A 23,066-nucleotide genomic window follows, 5' to 3' on the forward strand; every position below is an offset into this window, starting at 1 on the left:
ACCTTTTTAATGTTACAAATAGGGTAAGAGTAGTCACTGGTCTCAATAATCCATATAATGAATTTTCTCAACAGAGTACCTTTGTGCCATTGCGCAGATTTGAGAAACACTGGTCGATGACCTACGTCTCCAAATACATCACAAATATACTGAATCGCGATTCATGATTCCTTTACAAACGTAAATATATCAACCAATTAATTGAGTATTTCTCAAACTTTCGTATTCCAGAGTGAACTAATCAAATAGCCAAAATCACGGCCATTGAACAAAACTGTCGGTCTTGCGTACTTACAGCAAAATAAATGTGCTTCTGCATTTGGCTTTTATAAAGGACTTGCTATTGTGAAGTGACACAATATTTGAGAACCACTGGTAAATGTCCATGGGCTGAGATGATTGCAAAGTAAAGAGGAAATCCATACATAGAGCGATTAATACAGTGTTTTTTAATCATTTTTCCCATGGCGCATGACCAAAATTCCCAAACCAACGGCCATCAAACAAAATTTTCGGTTTTGTGTACGTACATTTATGATAAATATTGTGCCGCATCTGGTTTTCATCCAGGATGTACTATTGAGGGGTGTTGCACAGTTTAAGAACCACTGGTAAATGTCCTAGAACGGAGATGATAGCAAAAAAAAAAAAAAAAAAAAGGATTCATGATTTTTTTTTACCATTCATAAAGTAACCCTTAAATGCAGTGTTTCGCATCTGGCTTTTATCCAGTGACGCAATGTTTGAGAACAACTGGTATAAGTCTTAGGGATAAGATGATGGCAAAAATAATAGGGAAACTTTATCTTTGATTCTTTTTTTTATACCACGATCATTTAATACAATGTGTTTCTCAAACTATGCTGTTCTAGAACATATTAATAAGAAAACCAATATACGCTCATTGGATAATATTTTTGACTCTGTGACCTTTAAGACAAGCGAAACAGAAAGGTTTTTCTCCGTGGGGCATTATTGTACGTAGAGTTTTAGAGACGCTGCACATTGAATCTTTCGGACTTTATATACTACATATTGACAAAGTTTTTGAGGCGATTAGACAACCTTTTAGTCAGTTTAATGATTCATAGCCAACAGGGGTTCTTTTAAATTAATGACAAAGAAAAAATATTAAAGGGAGGAAAATTAAATAGTTTTTTCAATATTTTCTAGCACCTTGTTTGAGTTGAAAAATCACTCAAAAAAAGAATTTTTAATTTTTTTGTAGTTCATATTGTTTTAAATTACGAAAGAAAGAAACAAAAAGTTTTCAACAATGACTCAATATGGGGGGGAAATCAATTCATATATGTGATTAGTCAACTTAAAAGCAGGCTGGACAAAAAATATTTTCTTTTTTTTAGCTCTTAACTTCATATCAAAGGATCATATGATTTTTTTACAAGAAAATATTATCTATCAATTCAGAGTTATTATTATATAGAGATTGTTAATGAGTCTCCGCGGATCAAATGATGGCCTTAGAAGTCCTGGTTTTTTAGTCAAAGCCAATATATTTTTTTGTTTAACATAAAATATTATAAACCGCGGCTTTCACCCAAAGTATCCATTTAAAATTAGGAATTCTCAAGTGGGTTTCACCCTCAATAACATCATCTAAATGCTTAAAAAAAAGATACAGCCGCAAGGGATAAGCTAATCTATTTTCAGATTCAAAATCAAAAACTGCCGCTTTCATTCAACGTATCCAATAAAAGTTGGAAAACTTCAAGTGAGTCTTACCCTCCATAATATTATCTAAATGATTTGAAAAAAGATCTAGCCGCAAAAGCTAAGAAAATCCATTTTAAATCTAACATTCAAATTTAAAAACCACGGGGTTCACACAATGAATCACAAAAAAAGTTAGTATCATTTAAAAAACATTAAAAGATTATTTTAGCTTACTGATGGCCTTTCACGTAAAAAATTCCAGTCTGCTTTTATCTTGACATGTCACAAATGTAGTTATATTATTTAGCCAAAAAATATTTATAATTATATATTATAATACCTGAAAATTTTAAAAATTATTTTGTTTCCTTTAACTTCTGATTGTCAAAGAATTTTTTAATAATAATAGTAAAAAAACCGAAGGTTTTTTTATGATTTACGAATAAAAAAAAACATATTCAATTTTTTTTTTAAATATCTTTCTCCAATATTCCCCTCCTATAGATTATGAATCTATATTTCAAAATTGATGATGAAATGGTATATTTATAAGTAGATTGGGGAAAAAAATTAAGTCCATTTTTGTAATCGTATCGTCGAAAAATAAGAAACGTATTTTCAGTAATAAATAGTTGGGAAAATTATATTTAGTAAGTAGAGAATATATGTATTTTTGGACTGATTCAAGTATCTGAAAAATCCTTTCCTAAATGGCCAAGCTTCCTGGCTAATTCGTGCATTACTTCTTTAAAAATCATCGAGTCCACGTTTTGTCCTGGGAAAGAAAAAAAAACAACTTAGATTAATGACACGTAAAAATATTATGGAGTACATTTTCATCTATAAGTAAATTTTAATGCAACTTTTGGACATATGAAATAACAATATATACATTCTTGGAATCCGGGCATGTGAAGAAATATTATTTTTTATATTCCAAAGATATGTTATATTAAATGACCTACGGTAGTACCCCGCATTATCAAGAGTAATTAGGCACAGGCGAAAAAACTAATTTTTCTTTAATGATATGGAACAGTGGTTCTCAAATAGGTGTACGAGTACCCCTTGGGTAATTACAGGCACTCCAGGAGTACTTGAGATTTTGAAAGCATATTTTACAAGTCGTATATAACTCAGAGGCGTCTGTAGGGGGTGGGATATTGCGGCTGTAGGCCCCCAAATTAAGGAATTTATTTTTTGTACTAGAAAATTAAATAATTTAATTTTTGTCAAAAAATTTGATATAATTTTTTGTGGATAGCCATGGATTTTTCAAATTTTTTGGAGAAAAATTTAATATTTGAAATTTTTTTCAAAAAAGTTTATCCTTGAAATTTTTTTCAAAAACGATTATACTTGAAATTTTTTAGACAAAAATTTAATTTTTTAGTCAAAAATTTAATTTTTTGAAAATAGCTGCACGAATTTTTTGAGATACCATGTGGTTGTTTGAAATTTTTTTCCAAAAAATTTATTTTTTGGATTTCTTCTCAAAAAAAAAAAAAAAAATTCCAAAAACCATCCCTCCCCCCAAAAAAACCCCTTCCCTGTTACTGAAGCTAAAAACCCTTTATGCTGGTAAGGGGGCACTTGGGTGAAATAAATATTTTACATGTGGTACATCATTAAAAAAAGGTTGAGAATCCCTGATATTGAAGATCGCTCCTCAAGAAATCATCAGTTTTACTTTCCGTTCTCCATGAGCGCACTCACATATAACTACTCAATACAATAATATCTATTACTTAAATTATTTTTTATATTGTTTTCTATCCAGCAAAAATTGTACTCTTTTTGTTATCTATACCTATTAATTCATGTGCGGAAAACTGCCCTGGAGGAAATTGTCCATGGAAGATTGCCCTGGAGAAAATTGCCATCTAGGAAAATTGCCTGTTTTTTGTTCAAAATTCATTATGAACAATAACATTATAAATTTACTTAATACTATTTATGACAAATATCAAACATATTTGTTTGTTCCATCCCCCTAGGGAGTACCTTCCATTGTGGGTAATGTTATTCCAATATAGGAGGAATAGGGGGTGGGGGGGTGGAGATGAATAGCCTTAGGGTTGAATACTCTCCCCCTTCGGATTAGCCAGTGTCCTGGGGTACTGCTCAATACATCCAAGGAACCCTTCCAACACCAAAAACTACTGTGGTCCGGGGGTAGTGTGGGATAGTTGAAAACAACTGCCAATACATCACATATGTACATCCAAGGTTAATATCATAATACATCCATCCTCTAATGCCAAAAAATGGTTTCAAGCATTAGTTTTTGCGCTAGGTACTTGAGGCTACCCATGAATCCTTAAAAACCACCACCACCAAAGCATCACATAGATCCAATGAGCCGCTCTAACTACCCCTGGGCCAGTCAGGGGGGGAAGGTATTAAGGTATTTAACCATATTTTAAGAGGACTTAAGCTATTTATCCCCCCTCCTCAGGAAAATAACCAATTCAAGACTTGACATATGTATATAACTATTCGCTGGGGAAGTACAGTTTAGTAGTTTTTTGATGAGTAAACGAATACTAGCCTATTTTAGTATTTTTGCATAGTGTCTTCATAGTAGATAGTGACTAGATACAAGGGTGTCTGGAGGAGAAGGGGCTTGAGGGCTGTATCCCCCCTAATATCTAAAAAAATTAAAATGTTTAAATTTTGGGAAAATTTAATTCTAAGATACAAAAAAAAAAAAAAAAAATGTTGTCTCTTCTAAAAACATCCTGCAGAACCCCTGAGATATCAAAAGGAATTTATACGACATTTAAGTAGTACAATTTGCGAGTCTTTGAAAGGATTAGGGATATTAAACTAATTTTGAGAGTTATTTGACCTTAATTTGTTTGAATCATCTCTATTTGTCACAAAATGCTTATTTCTAGTAAAATATTTATTGAGATTGCAGATTTATCTTCTGAATGAACTCCCAGAATCGTCGATTAGTCGTATATTTGAGCGCTAAACTCCACCGTTTTACAACATAAGTTAAACTTTTCCTCCCTAAAAAAACTTCCTCTTTAAAGACTCTCAATTTAAGACTTAGGGATGTTTCTTATTTGATCCGAAATTAGTTTATGACCCGTATTGGTTTTTAAAACTGTAAAACTTTGTCTATGATTTTAAGAGCTTGTAATTTTATCATTTACTTATTTAATTTATGTTGAATAAATAATTCAAATGTTTAATATTTATTGACAAAAATTATTAAAATAAAATTTTTTAGATCTCAAATACAACTTTTGAATTGTATTTTTTTTCTGTGCGTTGTTGGACATAAAACAAACTTGGGATAGTACCAGTACTATTTTGTGTCAGTCCAGTCAAGTCAAGTCCAGTCTCAGGACTGTTCCTTAAGATCATGAGAACTTCGGACTGTCAGTACTAGAATTGATCAAAAAAAGAAGAAGTACATTTGATTGACATTATAAAGCACCAAACTTAATAAGTTTTAGAAGACTGAACTGAACCATATCGATATTAAACTTGGCATGACTGCACAACACTTATAATTATTTAGTTGATACGCAATAATTTTGATTCCACATCAATTTATATTTGTGTTAAAAGTATTAAATATAAAATCACAAAACCTCTCAGATAAACAATTTTCTCAAAATATTTTATAAAAAAATAATTTTTTTTATACGACAGTATAGCAAAATTACTGAACTATACCAACTCAAAGTTGCCAACTAGAAGTCCATCGCGGCTGGTCTCAGGTGAAAAAAAGCTAATCTTATCAAAATATAAGTTTAATTAATTTAAACAGCAAATAATTAGCTTTAAAATGACCCTTAACAAGTCTCTTTATGACCAAAATTATGCCCATGGCAAGCATTTAAGTCATTTATGTATAGCACCAATGACCCCCAATAGCAAGAAGGCAAAATTCAAAAAAGCTTGGTTATTTTACACGTCTACTTGCTAAATTTTAGACACCTCTTTTCGACCATTTTTGGATTCCATGTATGATAATACAAAAAACATACTTATAAATATATTTCCTGTGTACAAGTTGCAACTTGTATTATCCCTTTTGTACAAGTTGAAATTTCTATGTCTTAAAGAGCATTATTTAATTACCACATGAGGCATTCAATTCAACAACTGTACATTGATATTATCATTTAGTTTTGTTCCATTAAGACTATATGGTTATCATGTATTAATGAATAAAATAACTGGGGGCATATGAACTTTTTAATGTGGGACAGAATATTTCTATATTAGTAATGTTTAACAATTAATTAGTTAGAATTAGACTACTAATATGTTGATCATTCATGGAATATATTTAATTATTTGTTTATCCTCATCTAAGTACTGTAAATCCTTCATTTAAAATTACTCATCTCATTTTTTGTTTCCAACTTGTACAAAAACGTAACTTGTATACAAGATATAGGATAAATGAACGGCCCTTACCTAACATATAAAAGAGAAACCAATCGCCCACGTAGCTCTTTTTAACGATGGTGTTTATGACCTCGCGTCGAATGAGCCTAAACCTTATATAAAGCAAGTAGGCCCGCATTTTGGGACTAATGACGATAATGAGTCTATACAGAATGACTAGAAAACTGAGCAAGGCTAACAGGATGAACCAGAACCAAAGAAAAATATAAACTTTTTCATTGACAATGTTAAGTGGAAGCAAACAAAGTGCATCGTGCTTTTCCACTTCTCCCGAAGTTCCAAATTTGTGAAATGTACATTTTGTCATACGAGGGAAAACGTAGATGAGGGGATCTAATCGATCCTCTTGATCTTGCTCAGCAAATGCAATCACTTCCAGACCAAAAGTTAAAAAAGCACCGTCAAAAAAGCGATCCATGAGGAACATTTGTCCTGAAAAAAAAGAAGAGAGAATCAAAAACAACGTAATTAGTAGATGGATAGAGTTTTTGTAATTTTGTAATGTAATTATCATAATGGATCTCTTTGAACCCTTTGCCAAAATCTATTTACTATAAAAAATCACTTATATTTAGAAAAAGTTTTTAACTATGGCAAATGATAGTTTTCCCTTAAACTATTTTTTCTAAGGACATTTTGCATTAAACAGAGGCGTACGCAAGGGGTGGGCTGAGGGACAATAGCCGTCCCAAATTAAGGTACTTTCACTTTTTACTAGAATTTGGAATATAATTATGGATTTTTTTCCCCAAATAATTAATTTTTGTCAACAACTGTGATTTTATATTTGCTATTAAAATTTTCCAAACATCTAATTTTTGTGAACAGTTTTGAATTTTTGAAATTTCGTCCAAAAAATTTGTCATTTGAATTTTTGATTAAAAAAATATCCAAAAAACAATCCCCCTCCCCCAATATAATCATGGGAAAGTCCTTTTTAAACCATTGCCCCTTAGGACATTTCTACTTTACAATAGAAACAAATAATGATACACATAATTATGCCCAAAATTTCAATACATACATACTATCGAAATTTTACTATGTAATGAGTTCGAACCAGAGACAAAATAAATAAATAAAAGGGGGTCTAATAAGAAAAATAAAAAAACAAGACAATGATTCGAACGGAAGAATTGCTAATCACTTCTCCGTTATTAATTATAATAATTCATAGTGGATTATTCATTGCTAGAAAAGACTCATGGATTGACAAAGAACCATAATATCAGGCAAGAGTTTAATTCCATAATCATTACAAACATTTAATGCATTTTATAGTAATAAATATTCCATATTTTGATTTCAATCAAAAGTAAACAATACCGACGTATTAAACTTAATTATTTATATATTGACGCTAAAGAATTGAGCACCAGTAAGTAAATTTCAAAAGGGGCCTATTAAAAATCTATATATGATACAAAAACTCATATTTATAGATATGTGGGTTTTGGATCTGGATTTGAATTACTCAGGTATGGTATAAGTACACTTGGGTTATCCAAAAAAGATCCAAGACCCAAATTGGCTAGGGGTACCCTAACTTTTACGGATCCTAAAAAAGATTCGAGGGATTCTTTGGATCTTAAAAAGCTTTTTGTATTATTCAATACTTAATCCTAGTTATAAAAAAAAAAGAGTTCATTTTTATCAATTGTTGCATTTCTATCTATCTCGATTGTCAGCTGTTGATTTTTATTCTTATTTGATTATAATCAGTGCTCTTAACATGGATTGCTTGGATATTAATTCGTTCTTATTCTCCTGTTAACAATTATTGAATAATTTTATAGGAGGAAAAAATTGGCTACCAACTTCCTATTTTTCATCAGTTATGTAGTTAATAGTATTGGGTTTCGATCTGAAAATCCTAGACCAGTCTGAGACTGTTATATTTTTTGTTGGCTCTAATTAGTTTGATCCAAATAACAGCTGGGTCTTCTAGAAAATTCTGTCTAGACCGATTTTGCATATAAATGGATTATAACATGACATCATATGTATTTTCATGTACAATGACCTCATACCAAGCTTAAACAGAGATAGCTCCGATGAATTTTAATCCGCTCGTCTCTCGTGAAATTCTGAATTTGGGCATCTCTTGAGATGGATAATCAATCTTTCTGTTTCAATGAATTAAGAATGATCTTAGGCCTGAGTAATTGTCAAATTAAAAGCACGTCTAAATTTCAAATTGTCAATTATTTAAGTTGTATAAATATCATTTCATATTTAATGGTACATAATTAACATATTTTATTTTATATTTCACATCCAGAGCCTTTTATCGGAATCGGACAGTGAATGGATCCTCTTATATTTTCAACCCATGAATATATTTATTGTTATATATGCATAGATAGATTCCCAGCTCCCATTCAAGGAAGAAATCGACTCTAATGTCTTTTGAGCCTTTTCTGGTTTTCTTTTTCGGTACATAGGCTAAGACCGAAATAAATCGGTACATAAATTGAGACCGAAAAAAAAATTGGTGCACCAAAGGAGACTGAAAAAATCGGTCCACGGTCTGGAACGAAAAGTTGGTCTGTATCGGTCAATAAAAAATCCCTTAAGACTGAACCCGAAAAAAAAAAAAATGGTGCTTCAATAAGTCACAACACTAGTAATTACATAGCATTTTTTTCTATTCAGAAAGAGATATACCAACAGTCAAAATATTTTTCGAATATAGAAACAATATCTAGATCATTTACTGTGAAAAATAACAGTAAACATTGTTGCAAAAGAGTAACTGTTAAAAAACATTTTATAGGCCACTTACACCAAAGTTTCACCTTTTATAGGTCATTATCATTTTTCTAAAGGTAGAAGAAATCAAAGGCACATTTATTCAATCCAAAGGGAAGTCATATTTGACTTTATTTGACATTATTTTTTCCCCCTAAATTCATTTACTAATTAAAATATTTGGGGTTATCTTCAGTTTCGTAATTACTACCATCATCATTGTCAGAAGTGGGAAATAAATATAGGCAATTGGCTCCCCTGATACATAAAAATTCAAAGTATATATTCACCTATGATGTTAACGAGGGCTAAGAATTCACAGAAAAAATATCGATAGGCCCACCAGTTATGGTGTTTGAGGTTGTCGGCGAGGTAGTCGAGGAGTAGTCTTTTCTTTTGCCGTTTTTCCACATCTTGAACGACTCCAATGTCCAAGTCCATCATTAAGGCATGGATCTTTCCAGCTTCCCAATTTTTCCACAACCATCGAGGTACGTAAAATAATATAGCCTGGAAAAAGTAAAAGTAGGAGACGTGAGTCGAATGAAAGAAAATTGAAAAATATATAATAAAAAAAAAAAAAAAACACATCCCCAATCATCATGTAGCCCAAAGTTAAAAAAAAGATTGAATGTTTAGAAGGTTTATTGGAAATTTGTTCATTTTATGTTGCGAAAATATCCAGTTTGATTCCCCAAGATGACTTTTCCTTCAATTGCGATGCGATTTATGACGTTAGTGAAAATGATCTATTGACAAAGGAACAGTGATGGGCCCGTTAACTTATCCTTTTAACAAGTCAAGTTAAAGTTAATTATTATTTTATTTTTTATAAGTAGTTGAATTAAAGTTAATTTCGATTTCTATGAAAATTAACTAGTTAAGTTAAAGATAATTTCGAGTCTTTTTTAACTACTTAAGTTTAACGACTTTTAGAGTAATTTAAGTTAAATTAACTCAACCAATATTCGTTAATTTAAAACTAATTTCGATATTACAAAATAACTATTTAAGTTAGTCTATTGAGAGATTTTTGAAGGCTTTATAATAAAGAAAATTTTGTCGGTCTCTCTGGCTGAAATTTTCTCCACTTCCAATTGAGCGATCAAGAAAAGAATTCAAATTCATGTTACTACAAAAATGGAAGTCAGCTAACATTTTATATTTTTGAGTTTCTATTCAATTTTAAACTATATGTAAAATTACAAAAATATGGGAGATAATATAAAAACGACATTTTCTACGACACTGAGAAAATATTCTTTTTATCGATTTGATGTGGAATGATCCATTAGAAAAGTTAATAAAACAAATAGTTTTGAAACAGCGTTTAAATAAATCATCAGAGAACTATCGGTTGCATAAAGACAGTTTTTTTTAGTATTTCCACATAGAATAACAAAATAAATTTAACTAATTAACTTAATCAAGCTAAGTTAAAATTAAGATAATGCAGTTTAAAAAATTAACAAGTTCAGTTAAAAGTTAATTTACATTAACTTTCCCAACTCTGTAAAGTAGGAAGTACTCCTTTTTATACCTATGAGTAATTTTGCGGGTCATTATTTAGGACAGAGGACCGTGGTCCAGCCCAGTCCAGTCCTTAAATAATGTAAAATTTATCCATCACTCCTGACGTTATTGTGACATTATAGAGAAGACATGGTTATTTTTTCTCAGAAATGTGCAAAACTCTTAATACTTATCTCATATATATAAATTTTACTTAATAAACATTCAGATTTTAAGGAAAAGTTACAAGAATCGACAACTCAGGATCCGTTCCAAGGACCGACACAACACTATTTGTGAGTCATAAGAAATATGGACTTTAAAATTTTAAAAAAAGGAAGTGATTTGACGTCATAAATACAAAATGCATATATTACAATGTCGGCGAGTAAAGCTATAAACAAAAGAGGCGAACACAGCAGTTAGTATACGTAGATTCAAACACGTAGATTCATTACTTTCAGAACCGGCTACGAATTAATGGAATACTTGATCTATAGATTTGGACTTCACCAAAGAACTGGGGAGGGGTAATACATGTTCTTTAAGATGGCATCATTTTGTGTTGATGATGCAATCCTTTGACGTCATTCGAAGCTCTGCTTGTAAAAGAGTTAAAAAACCATTAACAACGTATCACAAAATTTAATTTAATTGCGTTGGTTTAATTTTTTGTTCCATATATAAGATATACATTATACATATAATTAATTAATGCATTTTTTTGGAATATTTATCTGTACAAATTGATTTATAGGGTGTGGGGGAAGCTTTTTTGGAAATAACATAATTTGAAAAACACCAAATAAAAGTGATATTTAATCATTTACTATTAAATTTAATTTGTCATGACGTTTCATTAGATCAGATACGAACAGCTGTGACAAGAGATGAGGAAGAGAAGGAAATGAAGAAGGATAAATATAAGAATGACTCCTATATCGACCCTCAATTCTACTTTGAGTCCAACAAGGATTTGCAGTTATAACTCAGCCACAGACCCTTAGGGTTACTTTCTGTCTTATAGCTATGAGCACAAGAAAATGTTCAATCCGGTTTATATATATATTGTAGGACAGAAGAATGAAAGTATATGATAAAAGACTTAGAAAAAAAATAGATATATTATTCGCCAAAAAAAACTGGCCTACTATAAAAAGCTCAGGATTTGCAACCATAGTGATAACCCATTGAAAAAATAACATTTTCGACATGAAACCTGTCGTAGTTCTTCCATATGTATTACGTAACCATCTGGGGTTTCATGATGTTGCCCTTTAGAACATTCATATTGCGGTTAGAGGTCTTAATAAACTTGAAATCTCACAACTCCATATACTCTAATCCAGAGGATTGAGATCAGGGAAGGATGGTACCCTATGAAGAAGTGTTTTCTACTTTTGGGCCTATGGAGATTTATGAGATGGATTTGCATCCTGACCCTAAACATGATTGGACTTTTGCTACACAGTCCATTTTAAATCCTTGTAGTAGACCTCTTCATTTTCCTTTGTTTGGAGAAATATGGACCCATCTTCGTAACATGGGATGCTACGACGCAGGCGGGCACATGAACTTGAGCAGCTGGATACTTTGTTTTGAAAGTTCCCTTAACTTCTTTGGATGATGCGGTAATTACTCTGACATATCAGCGATGTAGGCTCTGGTCCGAAAATGAATATCTTTTTTCTACAGGATTTAGAATGTAATTATTTCTGTTCCTTTAATTAAATTTCATATGACCTTTATTGTCGATTTTATTATATATAAACACTAATTTTTTTCTTTATCTAATGAAAGGGTTACAACGTTAAACAAATAAGGATAAGAAGGAAGGGGGGAAAATTATAATTAATTAATGAGCTTGTTCGCTACAATATTACAGCATAACCCATTAGTTACAATGGGGGAAAAATCTGAGCTCCTAGCTTACGTACAAGTCGAGAAAAGAACACTTGAACGTCATCGACCAAATTTCCATTCGTGGCCTCCAACCAGTTGGGTGTCTCCTGGACCACCGTCTACGCCGTCACGCAAAATCCCCTAAAGTCTATGAGGACCCATGCAAGAGATCTCGGGGCTACACACCAGAGAGCTACTTTTGACACCAGCAATGAAGAAACTCATCATCTCCGTTGAAAACCTTTTTTAATGTGTCCTTGATAACATCTTTTTGGACAATGTTATACCCCCTCCCCCCCTAACTTCCCTGGATCCGAAGGAGTTAAGAAAAACAGCCCAGGCCAATCTATTAGAGACCTACCAAAAAAGTGGGCGGAAGGAGCCTTGTGAGGGTAGAGATGCCACTTTTGACACCGGCAATGAAAGAAACTCATCATCTCTGTTGCAAGACTCTTTCGAATCTGTCTTTTGTGTTCTTTTGAAATCTTTTTGGACAATTTTGCCTCTCTTACAGCCTTAATGCTCACCCCCTTAACTAAATCTTTTGTGTGCATGTCGAGTGGAAAGCCGTTAGTGTCCGTCATCCAAACACCGAGCTCTCAAAGCCACTGTCAGTCAGCACTGGGATGCCATGAAAAAGGACTAAATGACAAAGAAAAATTTTGTATATAATTGTTATTTAATTATATTTAATTATTCTTTAATTTAATATACATAGAATGAATGTCTTTAAAAGAAACTTAGAAGAAACTATAATTCATAAATCAATGCAATAAAAATTATATTTTATGTTTGTGATTCGTCAACACAAAAGCAAGCAAGCTAGGATGATATTTGTATCCAAAAATGAGACTAAACTACAAATTATCTTCCTTGCTAATTTCTTTTTCTCATTGGATTGAGTTGCTGTGCTCCTAATGGTCCATACATCGATAAATATGATACTTTATAACACTGGTAAATTGGTGCCAACGGATCTGTTTTTATGCAAGAACTAGAAATTGGCACGGTTGATTGAAATAGGATAATTATCAGTGATGGGACGATTACTGTGAATCTGAGAATCAGGTGTTTTTCTGGAATCGAAATTGGGAATATAATGTATAAATTGCGGTTCGGATTCTAATTTATTACACGTATGTAACTATTTATTCCTTTTCTAACTAATGAAAAAATGAAATAAAGAAGTTCGGGGCTATTAAAATATCAAGGTTTGGTTTATGGACAATAAGGGACGTTGCCCATCTGATATGACATTCAAAACTGTGAAAAATAAAATTTTAAATGCTTACAATCAATATGAAACAAACAAACAAAAAAAAATGTTTAAATGTTTTTTGAAAAAAATAACTCTTGATCAATCTCACACTGTATTATCAATAATCCTTGATAGCTGAATAAATAAACAAAAATATTTTTTCAATAAATAAATCTTAAATAACATTATTTTTTTAAGGTGTTCCATATATTTTATTATGAAGTTGTTTGTCTTTACTTCCGGATAAATTATGATTTTTGTGATTGTGATAAAATATCAGAAATATATTGTATTTCCAAGGAGAAGGTCAATTTACGGATTTTTTTTTTTTTTTTGATTACAAAACTTTTTCTCTGATTAGAAATAGATACAAAATAATTAAACTATTTTTCAAATCTGGAAAAATATACCTAAAAACAGGGGTGTTCGTAGGGTTGTTTGGGATGGAGGGGCTGTACCTCTCCCAAAATTAATATATATATTTTTCGTGATTTTTGAAATTTTTTTTCAAAAAATTTACTATATGAAATTTTTACCCGAAAATTAAATTTTATGTAAATAACTATAAAAGCTTTTCATATGTAATATTTTAAGCTTAATTTTTCAAAAAATTTCAAAAAATTTAATTTAAATTTTTTCAAAAATTTAAATTTTTGAAAATAACTATTAATTTTTGATTTTGTTTCCCAAAAAATTTAATACTTGAAAAGAAATTCTTTAAATTTCTTGACTAAAAATTAATTTTTATGTGTATAGATTTGCGAATTTTTTTCAATTTTTTTTTTTTTTTTTAAATAATAACAAAAAACCAAGCCCCCCACCCCTTATATATAAATATATAATCCTGCTGACTCCCCTGAAAAACTATATTCATATTTTGTTTTATTTATATCAGGCGTTCTCAACTAGAGCTCCTGCAAAGCGCCATCTAGTGTTCCACGGTCGCTTCATTATGGATACTAGCTGCCAGTCAATATACCTTTCTGTTAAACTGACAATCTAATTCATGTTGTCTCTCATTTATGTGTGTGTGGGTGATTGTCTCAAAATTCAAGACAAGGAACAACCTGAAAACAACTTTCAATGCTACTCTGCGTGTCAGCCTCTCACCCATCATACCCCAGATTGGAGTGTAATAATCATATGAACTCTCTTTTGACACTTTTGCCCCCTCCCCTAAAGCCACCCCCTTGGCTACACCTTTTGGGTGCATGTCGAGGGGAAGACTTGCAGTGTCTGTCATCCGAGGCCTTCAATGCTACTACCAGCTAGCACCGGGACGCCATGACAGAGAACTACACTCACAGCGGGTGCCAGGTCGTGTGCCACATCCTGGAAGCCATCATTGCCGCTAAGGGTAACTCCATTAATGATTAATAGAGCTCCGAAAAACATCTATTTAAAGTATTAATTGGGGTGAAAATTCTAATGTAAATTAATAAATGATATCTTGTTGAAGTTTCAGATTCAAAGTGATTAGATTTTAATGGACCACTCGATATTGAAGCTAGTAGATTCAACATCTTCAGTATCATCTAGTCACTACTCAATTTTATAATTATTTTTGCCTCCTCTAAATACCAAATTAAATATATACATTTACCAGATAGTATATCTTTGTAGGCAATATATCTTAAATTCATCTCCTAATTGTGTATCTGGTTTGGATTGTATAATAAGGAGAATCCTTCTAGGATATATATAAATTACACTGTATATTAAACTAAGACATGAAACAGTTTACCAAAAATATTGCTGTATCCTAGTACATGTAGCTATCGAAGTAAATATTGTCATAACTACATATATTTGTTAATAGCTAATAATATGGATTGCACACCATTGCAGCATATTGTGAGTGAAAAATAGTCTCAATTTCTCTGAAAGAATGCAACACTGCATTGCAGATTAGATTGTTAAAGTGTCATTGCATGGGTTGGAACTGAATAAATTAATAGTACATTGTAGTTATAATGACGTTTGGAATTTTTTTTTGCAGAATCATAGTCTTCACATTTGGTTACACACAAAAAGTTATCACAATAATTTTTGTAAGGTTTTTTCCAGCTCTAGTATGTTTCCGGGCTGGGTCAACGATATGCATAGAGTTGTATAAAAATTTTGGGAGACAAAATTGACCGGGAACAGAGCACTCAAAAGTGGAATTGTCTCAGAAAATCGGGGACGCCTGCTCAGCTTAGGATGTAGAAGATCATACATATGTATGTGTAACGCGTCCACATAAAATCAATTTATAAAACATGGTGAAATCCATATACATAAAGTATATTTCTTTCTCTAGGAATCGTCTGGGTACAAATGCACATTGAATTCAAGTGAATAAATTCTCTCGAGCACGTTGTCGAATAGCTACAGCGATTCCTAATTTTTAAAAATAAATTTCAATTATGAAAAAAAAAAATTCAGAAAAATTTCAAAATCCTAACTATCCAGAGACAATTTTATTTTTTTTTTTTTTTTTCAAAAATCCATAGCTATTCGCAAACAATTAAAGTTTTCAGATTTTTTTTTAAATCCAGAGCTTTTAAACCTGTTTTATCTAATAGATAATGTTAAAAAAGACATTTTGATACCAAATTCGTGTATCTAGCTTCAATATTAGAGAAGTTATGATCAATTTATCATAAAAATTTCCTGTCTTTTTTTTCTACAGTTGATGGTATTACCTAGATCAAAATCTGTGATCTAATATGATATTTCATTAAACAACACAACTTTTTTAAACATCAAGAGAATTGAATGACATTTTGAAGAATTAGAGAGTATAGTATTGTGCAAAAGATATTGCTTTTTAATACCTGTTATTGAAAAAAATAAAAAAAATATTGAGACAAGTGATAAAGATTGAAGGGAATAGTGTCGGGTTCAAATTTATGTGTTTGACGTCAACAAATAACTAATCAACTTTTAAAAAAATCTAGGTAAATAAATATCGTAACGTCCATTATAACTTTTATTTGATCCATTATGCATGTTTGTGATTTCGAAGGCTATCTTGACATGACTTATTTTCTAGCAAATAGTGCAATTAAACGAAACAGCAGATTATTATTTTTTTTTTTTTAAACTGGTGAAAGATTAATAATTTATCTACATTAAATATTAAAACGCCATTTTGATTTCTCCATCCAGCATTTCTATGAGGATTCCCAAAGCACATCTAGACTTCCGCGCAATTCTTCTGCAAGTTTTTTTCTCTCCATAAATCAGCATTTTGTAAGATACCTACGACTACTACTAACAACAGCAACAACAAAAGAAGCCTAGTAGAGGAAGGGAAAAATACTTTTAACAAGTTTTTTTAAAGTTTGTTTTTTCTATGGGAGCTGAGGGAGAGAGGAAGAAAGGTTAAAAATATGCAAAAACGACCAAATTATTTTGTTGTCAGCTGTCGATTCCCTACTCTTACTTGATATGTCAGGGGCGTCCGCCAGATTATAAATAAATTTTATATATATACACTTTTTTTTTTTTTTTTTTTTTTGGGGGGTTAATGATCCTTCAATTGATTAGATGGAGTTGTACTGATTAAGTATTCGTGAACATTATAGTATTACATTTACTCCATCTAAAGTAGGAATCTTATGGTGAAATCCATATACATAAAGTATAATCCTTTCTTTAGGAATCACCGGGGCGCGAACGTAAACACATCAAGTTTAAGAGTATAACTTCCGAGCGTGCTGTACATGAGCTATGGCGATTCCTAATTTGTAAAAATAAATTTCAATTTTGAAAATTTTTATTTAGAAACATTTCAAAATCCATGGCTATTTGCAATTACATTTTTCGGAAAAAAATTCATAAAATTTCAAAAATTAAATTTTCTTGTTAGAATAAAAAATTCCTTTATCATTTTTTTTTTGGGGTGGGGGACCTACAACCCTTCGGCCCTCCCGTAAAGACACCCAGTATGTCATGATTACTTCATAATTTATTCTTTTGGATAAATAAACGAAATAATAATAAGTTATCCAATGCAACAAAATAAAAATAAAAATTTTAAGTAATTTTAAAACAAAAATATATTAGCCTAATCATCTACGAAGAGTTTTTATATTCTATATTTTTTGATCGAGGTTACGTGAATCCTGAAAATAATTCAAATACATAGCTTTTGTTTACTTCTTATTTCAACTATCTTTTCTACACTTTAAATGAGACTCGCTTTTATTTATAAGTGCAGTCAGCTACAAGTTAGGGAAGGAAACATTTCAAACCATCCTTGTATATGTATTTTATTTCTAAAATTATGGAGAAATAATATGACAGTCAGGCTCTGGGAGTACGAAAGAAATGAATAGTAGTTCTAGAGTGTGACTTGTTTGTCTAATTACTAGAGGACTTCGGGCTTTTATATTTTTGGAGGAAAGGTTGCGTGATACATTATAGATAACAATGTGATGAGTATTCACATATTATGTATTGTTTTAGCATCCTTAGTCCTCAGAGTTGGTAAGAATTGGTTCTTCTTCCTCTTTGTAAAGGAGGAAGGAGGTTGCGAGGTATAGATGTAATATTATTGTGTCAAATATATATATATTGTATAAAGAATCAAAGAGGCCTCTCATCGTGTTATATAATACATGTAAAGTATCGTAGGTACATATATCAAAGTCAGGAGTGATGATGACGTCAGAGACGTGTTCTCCCCTTTCTTTACTCCATTTTTTTTTTTTTAACTTCTTCTTTCTCCTTTTTTCCATTCTTTTTTATTTATTTAATAAATGAAATAAGTCAATCCTTTTGACAATTTTATTATACATATTTTGTGATGATGACAGTCAAAAGTTGAGAGGAGTTATTGTACATATAGTCATTATTTTTCAATAATAATCGTATTACGAGCATATATACATATATGTATATTAGGCCGGTTTGTTTTTCAACTTTTTTCGAATTTTGATTAGTGGTAGAAGGTAAAAGATGTGTTCTGGCATGCAAATCATCTATGCCTCGTCATCTTTAGGTTGCTCATTTAGATCCAACTATGAAAAAAGATATAAACTCTCTTCTTAGTCAATATAGATACTAAGAATTATTTTTAGTTATTTTGCATAAGATGGTTTTGATAAAGATGAAAAAAGTTGACAAACAAACCGGCCTAATTTATATATTGAAGAATTATTGTACGTGAGTTCCTTGGTGTGTTTCTTTTTCTAATTTTGAATAATTTGAAGAGGGAGGGGAGGGAGGGGGGAGAATGAATAAATCATTTTTTATTTACTGGTGATGTGACGTATCTTTAACTTGTGGTTTGGGGCTTTATGAAAAGATACGACAGATCCACATATTCTCGGTCTGGCTTGTTCCAGATCCTTAGATTTAATTATTATATAAATGTGAGTGGACTCTTGTATCTTTTAAATCTGCTGTATCTATGCATTATGAACTGAAAAGGCCTATATTTCATAATATTGATTTTCATTTTAATTTATATACATAATTGTAGAGCAAAACGTAAAACTGTTAATTAATGTTAAATTTCTCAATAAAATAGAAAGGTTTAGTGATTATTTTTCCACATCTTGGCTCAGCCAACCTTTGGGCATAAACAAACTATACTAAACATTTCTTCACCTTGTGATCATGAGTGAGTAAAAAGCCAAATTGCAGATAATCTTAAGATTTCCTAGTTGCTCAATTAAACGTGGCAAGAATTATGGACATTGTAATGTGCTCCAGGACCCTGGGTTTAAGGGTAGTCAAGATGAAGAATGAATAAGAAGACCTCTCCAAGAAAACAAGACGCGGAAGGCACAATTTAAAGAGGGATCCGACGTTCCTGTCCAGAAGAAGATCAAGGAGTACACCACCAAATCAATTAATCTGCTCCGCCAACGACTTCTACCTGGCTGCTAGGACCATCAGAAGGGCCGTAAAGGGCGATTTGGGACTTTCATCATACGCTAGGACCCTACACCACCTTCTGAAAGAGGTCATGAAGGCCAAGAAGCTAGAGAGTTAAATAGACAAATAGATGTGACCACTTTCCTCACAAGATTTGAAACCGCTGGACTTTTCTGTGTGGGGCACTTTGGAGAGGGAAACTAAGAAAACTGGCAAATGGGGACTAATTGGATTCCGTTATAGGGACTGCATGGGACAACTTGTCTAATGTGTTTGTCATCAACTTCTACAAAGTCTTTTGGTGACGTCTAAAGTCGGTGATTGATGCTGAACGTGGCCATATTGAGTGAACAAATTTGAAAAGACAAAAATCTAAAATTATTTCGAAAGCAATCTTTCGAGTCCACGTTTTGCTACCAAACTCAATTCAATGAATATAGTATCCAGTTATATGTCACGAACAAAGCTGACCCGTTGATAGTACTCCAAGTATTTTTTTCTCTTTTTAAATGTGAAGGACACTGATTCGAGGAAAAGAACCTATTTAGTAGATAGGTAATAATTTGTGTGACCACTAGACAAGGATTGCAGGTACCACTCAATACAGTTATTAATTATTTTATGGAATTACGTAGTGCGGTGAAACGCTTAAATCAGTTTATTGTTAGACAATGCCATAGTTGGGAATAATTGGATAACTACAAACTGGTTTTGGGCATTGTTTCTCGCGCGTGTGTTTGTGTGTGTTTTTTAGAAGAAAGGTTGCGTGATAAATAAAGGAACAATTTGTTAAAGGACGGAGAACAAACACACAGTCTCCGACCTGGTTCATTTATCGATAACCGGTTCTTATACATATATTGAAAGGACGATTCTTGGGTTTTTTATATTTCAGTTTATAGATTCGTAAACAGTTTCGGATCTGTGACATCACTACAATGTACATATATTTATTTATAAGGGTGTAAAATACTCTTTTTTTTCCATTTTCTCCCTACTTTCAATTTAGAATAAATATATATATTTATATACAACAATTTATGATGAATTTCTTTGTATATTTTCTTACAATTTACCAACTCAAAAAAAAAAAAAAAAAAAGAAAGAAAGAAAAGGATTCACTCCCTTGTCCTTAATCCTAAAAGGACGGAGTGTACATTTAAAAAAGTCCTTTGATGTGCGTTTGTACCAAATTTAGGATATTTTTATCATATTATTTAGTGCATACTGGTAGGCAATCCATTTTAGAATTAGAAAATAAAATAACATAAAGAATCAAGACGTTGATTGGGGTGTAACTTTAAAAATGCGGGTGACGAGTTTTACACGTTAAAAAGTTTTTAAAATGGTGGGCAACCCCTGTTAATAATTGTCCAATGGGCATGAGTATTTTTAACTTATCACCTCCTCCAATTAAGGAAATAAAGTTCACTTCTCAAAAATTAAGTAAGAACAATAATTTCTAAGGGGAAAAACAAAAAATCATTCATCTGATGAGAAATTCCAAAAAAATGGGCCCGCTCAAACAATCCCATGATTTACATCAATAGTTATAAACGATGATAATACAATGGAAAATTAACCCTAAAGGAATATATTTTATGTTTTATTGACCATTTAGCAGTATTTTCATTAAGATAGTTTTCGAGGTTATTTTTCTAACGCATATTTTTATAGCCTAACTTGGGAGCTGTTTTTTTATTATTTTATTCGCCTTTCTTCCTATGTCTATTTTGTATATAACTCTGTTCTAATGTATTCTAAAACTAAATGAATGCTACAAATATAGGCTTAGAAGTGTAAATCATAATTTACACAATATTTTGACTTGTAGATATCTTTATATTATTTTTGAGTGGCCATTTCACCCTCACAAGGCCCTTCCACCCATTATTTTTGGAAGCTCTCTGCACAGTCTGGTGTAAAACCCCAAGATATCTTGCATCGACCCTCATGGACTGTAGGGGATTGGTTTGGGGTGTTTTCTATAAACACTCCGGGTCCGGTTTGACCTTATTGCCAGAGTCTTTCTTTCTCTCCAACGTTTCAGACTTGTTGACGGCGTAGAGGGTGTCCCGGAGACGCCCAACTGCTTGGAGTGTACGAATGAAAATTTGTCAATCACGTTCAAGTGTCAATTTCTCGACTTTTACATAAGCTGGAGTGCTCAGGTTTTTGTTGTGTCTATGTAATTGTTTGTATTTAATATATCGAATTAGGAAATAATTTTAATTAATCAACCATCATTAATTATTGAACTAGTAACTGTTTGGATTTCAATGGATCAACCGTCATATGTTATCCGAAACATGGATATAACTACAGCAACGGAAATTTACCCTTATATAGCTATCTAAAAATTGTAGGTAGTTTCCTGGCGTGTTTATCCCCTTCTAAGTCTGAAATATTCATGTAATATCCTGTATGTATCATGGATTTTTAATTAATTTTCTATCTATACAAATTCTTAATTTACCATGTACCGGATGAAAATTAAAACCTTATTACAAAACTATCCACAATATTGTCAGCTATATTTCTCTTTTCAATCATGTCACCATCGCAGCTTCCTCAAGTTTTTGAGAGTCTGTATAGGTATGTATTGAGGGTAACGAGTAATGCACGTTTAGAAGGTTAACTTATTTCACCTGAACAGTGTGTCTCTTCTCAACTTGATCAAGATACCCATAAATTAGAGGTATTAAGACAATGAGACTTCCTATTTTACTTTATTTTCATAATTCAATCTCTAAATGACTACCCCAGTCTCAATCCTAGGCCTTCCAGGTCTGGTTCACGTATTCTTCCGACACGGCAGCTTTCAGGGCATTCACATGGTAGGTAGCTTAGGCCTTCCTTTTCATGGTTCCCGTATCCTATAGTCAAAGGGACTGCAGGCTGGAAGGGGGGTACGTAGGTCAGACCAGAATGTTACCAAGGTTCTTTTAAAACGTTGTGCTTTCAATGCATCCATTCAAAGCTCTTTTTGTCGTATTGACAAGTTAAATTGTTGTAAAGAAAACCTTGGAGCAGGGGACGATGCAAGGGATTTCGTCGTCATAACTCAAAAAGAGCTGAGAAACGATTTATTTTGGCCTCTACCTCAGTCGTCCTTGGTCTGATCAAGAAATTGGTTTGATAGGAATTGTTTTTTTTATTGCTCCAACCTGATTATTACTGGAAAAAGATGGTAAATCATTTAGTTGATGACAACTTTCCAATTTTTGATTTACTGGTACACACTGTATTTACTCTGAAAGAGCCTAATAAATCAAAAATATGACAGTACCAAGATGTGGTTCAGACGTCCTTGATGATTAACAACGATAACAATTGAGAAGGAGGATCAATTCATCATATTTATCATTAAGATATTAATGACTCATGATCATTAGGGTAAGGAAAGGCTCGACATTGTTTTTTTGGTTTTTTGGTTTCTTCATAGTACGAAAAAGTGACACACTTTTTGTCAAAGAATAATTTTTACTTGTCATTGAATTCAACCCTACCAGTACTTTTAAAAAAAGAAAGAAATACAAAATGGGGGAAAAAACCTTTTCCTTTGAAAAGGAAGAATGGAAAAAGAAGAAGGGGAGAGATAAAAGAAGAAGAAAAAGGAAGAAAAAGGGAGAATCAAGAGGAAAGCGGGGGAAAACCTAAGAAA

At 31.9% G+C, this 23,066-nt stretch overlaps 1 protein-coding gene across 1 annotated transcript in view; it reads right to left on the bottom strand.

Annotated features, from left to right (window-relative positions):
• Nucleotides 1–815: 815 nt before the first annotated feature.
• The window catches only part of LOC121132051 (innexin shaking-B), a 49,703-nt gene continuing 27,452 nt past the window's right edge, over nucleotides 816–23,066 (bottom strand). The window contains exons 2-4 of the mRNA XM_040727490.2: nucleotides 9,150–9,369; nucleotides 6,118–6,540; nucleotides 816–2,449 (exon numbers count right to left, since the gene is read on the bottom strand). Of these exons, the coding sequence (XP_040583424.1) occupies nucleotides 2,358–2,449; nucleotides 6,118–6,540; nucleotides 9,150–9,369 (735 nt within the window). The 3' untranslated portion in view covers nucleotides 816–2,357. The remainder of the gene's footprint in view (nucleotides 2,450–6,117; nucleotides 6,541–9,149; nucleotides 9,370–23,066) is intronic.

This window comes from Lepeophtheirus salmonis, chromosome 1 (assembly GCF_016086655.4).
Source record: "Lepeophtheirus salmonis chromosome 1, UVic_Lsal_1.4, whole genome shotgun sequence".
Lineage (NCBI taxonomy): Eukaryota > Metazoa > Arthropoda > Copepoda > Siphonostomatoida > Caligidae > Lepeophtheirus > Lepeophtheirus salmonis.